Source organism: Danio rerio, chromosome 5, assembly GCF_049306965.1.
Source record: "Danio rerio strain Tuebingen ecotype United States chromosome 5, GRCz12tu, whole genome shotgun sequence".
NCBI classification, from domain to species: Eukaryota; Metazoa; Chordata; class Actinopteri; order Cypriniformes; family Danionidae; genus Danio; species Danio rerio.
Genome location: NC_133180.1, coordinates 46877551 through 46885000, shown reverse-complemented (window position 1 = coordinate 46885000; position 7450 = coordinate 46877551). Strand labels below are relative to the sequence as shown.

The following is a 7450-nucleotide window of genomic DNA, read 5'->3' as shown; positions in this document are numbered from 1 at the left end:
CTAGTTTGGCTCTCCTTCGAAGGAGCACATCAACAGCTTCCACATTTCTGCAGGCCACAGCGTAATGAAGAGCAGTTCGACCATGCTGAAATCAGACACAAGACAAACAACAAACTCGACAAATCCTGCCTTTACAGTAACACTTATTAAACCAAGACTGTGAACTTTTTTGGGGGGCGGGGTATGATTCTTGATTTTAGTTTAAGGAGTTCAGTTACTAAAAGATGAATGAATTTGTATATGCCGATATTATGTAATGTAACATTCTTGAACATTCATAATATTGTTACTGTGGACACAAATTACTGTGATTATTTATTATTTTGGCCTTTTATGAATCTGTTTTTTTTTTTATTCTGTTTATCCAATTTTTCACACCCCATAATGCTATGCGTAAATTATAGGAGCAACTTCTGTAATTGTAAGCAATCAGTAAAATGCTTGTCTGCTACCATCAGAAGCCTAAAAGGATTTTAAGGGAATAAAGAAAAGAAAGAAGGCTTTTTTTATTTATTTTCAACAGTTTCAAACATTTTTATGCCTAATGAAATATGAATAAGTATGAATATGGGCATTTGTGAACCTGGACCAGAAAACCAGTTTTAAGTTGCACATGTATATTTGGGTTAAAATGATTGATTTTTTCAAAATAAGTTTTTTTGCCAAAAAAATAGAATATTAATTAAAGATCGTGGGCTATGAACACATTTTGTAAATTACCAGCTGTATGTAAAAAAAAAAAACAAAGGGCTATATTTTAACGATCTAGGTGCAAAGTCTAAAGCGCATGGCGCAAAAGCATTAGAAGCATGTCCGAATCCACTCTTGCTATTTTAAGGATGGAAAAATACGCTTTGCATTGCGGCGCATGGTCTAACAGGGTTATGATTTTTCTCCTAATAAGTTATGGGTGTGTTTCGAGCATAACGTGCTTTTAAACCAATCAGAGTCTCCTCTCACATTCCCTTTAAGAGTCAGTTGTGATGCCCCATGATGCATTTGCTATTTACATGGTGGACTTTGTAAGTAAAAAAAACTGAAAGCTTCACTAGCAGGAAAACAGTTAAACCATCTGCAGCACAAGGATAAAGAATGAGCCTCCTCCATTCGGCCCCTTTACTTTCTTTTTTACTTTTACTCTTTACTCCTTTAGTTTTGTGGAGTAAGGAAACAGTGTTGTACGGACTACACTGAAGACATCTATTAGCCTACATATTTAATTTTAAGCACAAAGATTTGTTTGAAAACTATTTCTAAATTTAGTTCTAATTTCCAGCAAACAAATAAATAACCAATAATAATGAAGTGTGGTCAGTTGTATCCAAACACACGTCCTATTCTTATGCCCCATATGGTGATGCGTATGTCTCCAAAACCTGACAGGTGGACAAATCTAAACTTATTTTTATTAAAACTAATATGAATATGCATATAATAAATAATACTGATAATAATAATAATAATAATAATTATAATAACATTATACAAATGCAATTAGTCATGAATAAACTGAAAAAAGCTGGAACTGAAACTGAAAAAAAAGGTTTTTATTTTAATGTTTTTTTTATGTAAAGATATGTGTGTGTAGCTGCACATCCTGTTGGTATTAAGCAATGTGTAAGTGCTTGGACCTGCATAGGCGCATCACTAATGCTCTCTGTGCTGGACTTTAGAGCAGCGTTTAGTTGGTCAGTGCACCTTAACACACCTCTTTTTTAAAGCGAGACACCCATGAGTCCACAAAGTGATGCAAATGGATTTGCTACTTTAACAACGTTGTGCAAAACGTGAAAAAAAGGGTTGCGCTGGACTAAAAAAAGCAACAAATCACCCCAAACAAGTCTTATGTCTTGCACCTTATTGTGCCGGGTGTATGATAAGGCCCAAATTGTCTTAATGATCTTAAACTTCTTGATTATTTTGAGATTCCAGATATTCAGATAATTGTATCACTAACAAACCATACATCAATGGAAAGATTTTCAGGTGTTGTATAGGCCAATTCTGTAAAAACTGACACGTATAACTGAAGTTGCGGTTCAGGGGTCACATTAATGTTACACAAACTAACCAAGTGTTCAGTCAAATTCTAAATGAATCATGCTATAGTGTAAAACCCCCAAGAAAGATGCGCACATCTTGACTCTTTATTTTCCAAAATAAATAAATAAATAAAAAGATTCAAAGGTTTGATTTGTCATCTCAGTCATTTGACAGTGATGATGTTATAGGCAAGTCTAACATCTGATTTAACTTAAACACGAACAGTTAAACAGAGCCGCATCAATACCAAATACTCAGGTGGAGAGTTTGAGCATAATTGGGCGTCTATGTCAATAACTACGGTGGTTATACAGCTCTGCATTAATCAAATATTAGTGTGTCAAGAGGTAAGTATGCTTTGAGCAGTTTATTGACATACCACATTCTTGGCATTGACATTGACGCCTCTTCCGAGAAGTTTCATTCCCTCCACGTTGTTTCTCTTTGCTGCTTCTATGAAGTCTTTCTCAGTTTCCAGCACTGTAGATCAAACAATCAGTTAAACAGACTAGCTACTTCACACATGCGTATTAAAGAAGACCTATTATGGCCATTGCTACAAGATGTAAAATAAGTCTCTGATGTGCCTAGAGTGTGTATGTGAAGTTTCACCTCGAAATACCACACAAATGTTTTTTAACTCTTTAAAACTAACCCTTTTAGGCTTTGATCAACATTGTGCCACTTTAAATTAAAATAAGATTGTGCTCTTTTCAAAAGAGGGTGGAGCTACAAATGCCTGTGTGTCAGCATAGTGGCAGATTCAAAAACAAGACTAATGTCCTATGCTAATGAGGGAGAGATGGTCACTAATGGGTGGGGCTTCCCCCCTCTGATGCCATGTACAAAGAGAGAATGTCAATCAAAGTTTAGTGTATAAGTTTTTGTAAAGTGTGATTATGAAAATGTATAAATGTTTACAATTAGAGACTATAACTGTTGCCACATTTCTGTGTTAAAACACTTTATAAAAGTGATGTTTGCATAATAGATCCCCTTTAAGTTGGAACCCTTAGTATTGGGATGTATTGCATGGATTAACTTAACCCCCTTAATTTTGATTCAACATTAGGTAATCTCAAATAATGTACTATAAGTGTATTTTTAAAGTGCTTCTTAAGAAGTGATATTATAACTACAGGGAAAAAATAAGTGACTTATTATTAAAGTAACTACTATTTTAATTGTTGTTTAGAGAGATGAGCAAATATCACTGAGTATAGTTTGTTTTAGGCGTTGACTTAAAGGATTGCTGAATGACATCATGTCAAAAGTGTGATGAATGTCAGACCTGCCAACAGAACACTCTCTGTACATGCATAATTTTTATATTATCAAATATTCCAGGTTTAAAACACAACCCTGAAAGCACACATACGTCACAGAGATGTCTATTGGATGCTTGTGTTTTCATCTGGAAGAATGTATGCTAGAAGCCTGTTTACACATCAGACCATTTAAAGATGCTTATGATCTTTAAAATACATCTTACAGACATGTATGCGTGTTATCTGGGAACCCACAGAATTCAAGGCTTACTATTGGCACATACAGAAAATGTGGTTAATTATTCAGTTCATCCATTTTCTTTTTGGCTCGGTCCCTTTAACCAGGGGTTACCACAGCGAAATCAACCGCCAACTTATCCAGCTTATGTTTTACGCAGCAGATGCCCTTCCAGCCGCAACCCAACACTGGGAAACACCCATTCACTTTTGCATTTAATTATTAAATAGTACAGCAAAAAATAACGATGGGTTTCTTTTATTTCTTTAAACCGCGGTTATATGGTGAGGCAAACTGAAACAATTTTGGGTCATTTTAAAGCAGAAATTTTATAATGAACTTGTGCGAACTGGGACAAAATATAGTACTTTCTTTTTTAGCCCAAACTAAGACAACTCAACTACAAGTGAGTTTAGTTTTTACTGATGTAGAAGGTTTAAAAAAGTATAGATTTAGTAAATTGGATTGAACTTTGCAAATAAACAGTTTTTACACACCTTTTACGTTTTGTTGTCATTATATCAAAGCAAATACCTCAACCTGGATTTTATTTTATTTAGAACTTTATTCCACAAATAATTGAAATTATGAGAAAATTTTTTAAAAATATTTTGCAATTGATGTTTAACAGAGCAATGAAATTTTCACAGCATGTCAGATAATGTTTTATCTTCTGGAAAAAGTCTTATTTGCTCTTTTTCGGCTAGAATAAAACTATAAAAGCAGTTTTTAATTTTTTAAACACCATTTTAAGGGCAATTATTAGCCCCTTTAATCTATATTTTGTTTGATAGTCTACAGAACAAACCATCATTATACAATAACTTTCCTAATTACCCTAACCTGCCTAGTTAACCTGATTAAGCCTTTAAATGTCACTGTAAGCTGTATAGAAGTGTCTTAAAAATATCTGGTAAAATAGTATTTGCTGTCATTATGGCAAAGTTAGAATAAATCAGTTATTAGAAAAGAGTTAAACTATTGTGTTTAGAAATGTGCTGAAAAAATTTGCTCTCCATTAAATAGAAATTTGGGAAAAAACAAATGGGGGATAATAATTCTGATTTCAACTGTGTTAATTATGAGCACAACTTGTTTCTCACATTACCTAATACTGTACATTTTTATCAATTATGTGTAAAACAAAACCCTGTTGGCACAGTCAAGCAGGAAGGTACTTACACATCTCCTTATTGTCATAACCTCCATCTGCACCAATGTCCTTCGGTAGTATAAATTCAGCAAAACCTTTGCTGTGGTCTGTTTTTATCCATGTTTTGGGATTAAGGTTCTCTTTCATCCAGACAGGCTGCTTCAGAATGTAGTCTTTTAGGGCATGAGCTTTCTTCTCCATTGTACTGTACACAGTACTGTACTGCTTGCTTAAGCTCTTTGCTTTAGAGGCTCGTGTGCTGTAAAATACTCCAGGTTTTGTTTGCATTGAGAGATCACACCCAAGACATGCGCTCTTATTCAAAGTACAGTGATAGATTCAAGTACTGATTGTGTTCTGTGTTACTATAAGGTGTTATGAATAACATGTTTTGATATAAAAAAAAACTTTGTAAATAGTAAATAACAAATATCTTTGTAAATACGTTAACAAGTGAGAGTAAAGACATATTAGTAAAGCTTTTAGTTGCTATTTGACATTTGTAAAATGGGAAGAGAAATGCTAAATATAGGCAACAACAGAGTTGGGTGTTACGTATTTAGTAACGCATTACTGTATTCTAATTACAATTTTGAGGAATGCAATAATATAATGATTTACATTTTAAATTTGTGTAAATTGATTACAGCAACTAAAGTCAATGTAATCATGCTACTTGCGTTACAAACATAGATTTCAGAAACAATATTTGCTTTTCTCTTTTTAATTGTTACGTTTTCAGCAACATCAGTTAATGAGCATTCACTTTTGAATTGGCGTTCACTTTTAAATTGCTGCAAATTGCTGTGAAGTAGCTGTTGACGAGAGTGCTTGCTTCCTCAAGTAGAAATACAGACTTCAGTATTTCTACTGTTCACTGAGCATAAAAACAAGTCTGCAGTCTATGTCCATTCCCTAAAGAACTTATGACTGCTTTCAACTCAACCAGCAACTTGTTTAAACACTTGAACAGAAAGCATTCTACGATAACACTTGTCGCCAAGGAGGACGCCGGCGCCCCAAAAAACAGCTGCCCAACTTGGCCTAAACAGGCAAGTTACAATTTTTGTGTAGGATCAGGGAAGGTACTTCTGTAAATCTGAAGAGAAGCGTAACTGCTTATGGGGCCGTTCGTATATGCATCTTTTGTGCACGCAAGTTTGTTATTTCCAATGAAGGTGCATCTTGCACACACATGGGAGCGACATGCACGTGGCAAGCATGCAGCTTGATGCACTCCGTATTATAGATTTCACTGATACAACATTTAAGCGTTTACAGTTTGTCTTCACAACTGCAGACATAGTGAGCTGTATGTTTTTACTTCAATGAATGTCAATGGTTACAGGTATAAAGTTTTCTTTAAAATATAAAGTAATTAATAATCTGATTACTTTTTACATTAAGTAATTAGTCATTTCTCCAAATTACAATTTTCCAGTAGTAATCAGTAATTTGTAATCTACTTTTTTAAAGTAACTTAGCCAACACTGGGCAACAATAAGAACCTGATAAATGTATTTCCTTTAAAAAACACAGCATTATATGAAATAGAAAGCCTTTTTTTTATTATTCCCCCCCTCCCCCCACAGTAATATTCGATGCAAACTAAATGATACATTTATACAATTCTGAATGTATTCATAGTTATTTATGATAACTGATAACTCTGTGTACTTCCATTATTTTCGGTAATTTTTTTTGTCATGTCTATAAAGTGCTTTGAGCATCTAACATTAAACGATCATTTGCATTTATGTAAATAACAATAAAAATATATTAAATGCTTAATTAAATAAAGTATCGACTTCTTATGTTACGATCATAAAAAGGCAAGAGAAAACATAAATATGATGCATTTTTTTCCCACCACACAAACATTCAATAATAAATACAAAAATAATCAAAACAGACCTTAATCTTCAGGAATACCCCCCCCCCCAAATACCCCCCAAATTTTCTTCATCTTATATTAATCTGCAGTCTGCAGATTTCTTACTTGCATTAACATTATTCCCTGAAGTGAATCCAGCAAAGTCCTCATGGATTATCATGTCTCTTCTTCATATTTTCTGGATATGGTCTGTGTGGATTTGTAGCAGAATTAGACGTTCTGTCTGGTGTTTCCTCTGAAGAATTTGTCGATTGTGTGTTTTGTGCTCAACACTTTGGTTTTCTTTGAGGGAGGAAGAGGAGATGATCCTCGTCTGTAATTAAAACAAACACAGAAATGATGAGATACTAAATATTTGTAAATACCTAATTTAACAGTTTGAGGCAGTTAAGATCTGCAAATGTTCATTGACAAAGCATTACAGACTTTAGAATACAGTAATATATTATAAAACAATATAACAGCTTCGAATAGGTTACAAATATTAATTTTTTTAACTGTTAATTTCTGACATATATTTCAGAATGTAACTTATTTATTTGATTGTTAAGCTGAAATTTGTGCAGTATTGCTGCAGTCTTCAGTGCGATTGATGTATGAAACCAGTCAAATATGCAAATGTGTTGCTCAAGAAACATATCTTATTACAAATGTTTACAGAACTGCTAATATTATTTATTCATTTTGTCATCATCCTTTTCATAATTTCTTGATGGATAGAATACAAATAAAACAGCATTTATTTGAAATAGATTTTCATATCTTATAAATATCTTCATATCTGGATTATTTTTCATAGTCTACAAAAAATTACTTGTAATCAATTCAATTATATTTTAAAATACTAGCAATTA

General features: G+C 33.3%; 2 protein-coding genes across 6 annotated transcripts in view; both read right to left on the bottom strand.

Moving 5' to 3' along the window:
• ankdd1b (ankyrin repeat and death domain containing 1B) overlaps positions 1-6828 on the bottom strand; it is a 24953-nt gene extending 18125 nt beyond the window's left edge. For 3 of the 4 annotated variants that reach the window (XR_012406326.1, XR_012406325.1, XM_021476618.3), the window contains exons 1-3: positions 4732-6179; positions 2423-2523; positions 1-85 (exon numbers count right to left, since the gene is read on the bottom strand). The exon at positions 1-85 is cut by the window's left edge and continues 14 nt beyond it. Coding sequence is in view for 2 of the 4 variants with exons in the window: in XM_021476618.3 (XP_021332293.2) it covers positions 1-85; positions 2423-2523; positions 4732-4990 (445 nt within the window). In the remaining 2 variants the exon portion in view is untranslated. Of the gene's footprint in view, positions 86-2422; positions 2524-4731 lie in introns of all 4 variants that reach the window. The other variant, XM_009301750.5, reaches the window with a different exon arrangement.
• The window catches only part of polk (polymerase (DNA directed) kappa), a 22320-nt gene continuing 21118 nt past the window's right edge, over positions 6249-7450 (bottom strand). For both annotated transcript variants that reach the window (XM_068221512.2, XM_073951385.1), the window contains exon 15: positions 6249-6909. In XM_068221512.2, the coding sequence (XP_068077613.2) occupies positions 6807-6909 (103 nt within the window). In that variant the 3' untranslated portion in view covers positions 6249-6806. The remainder of the gene's footprint in view (positions 6910-7450) is intronic.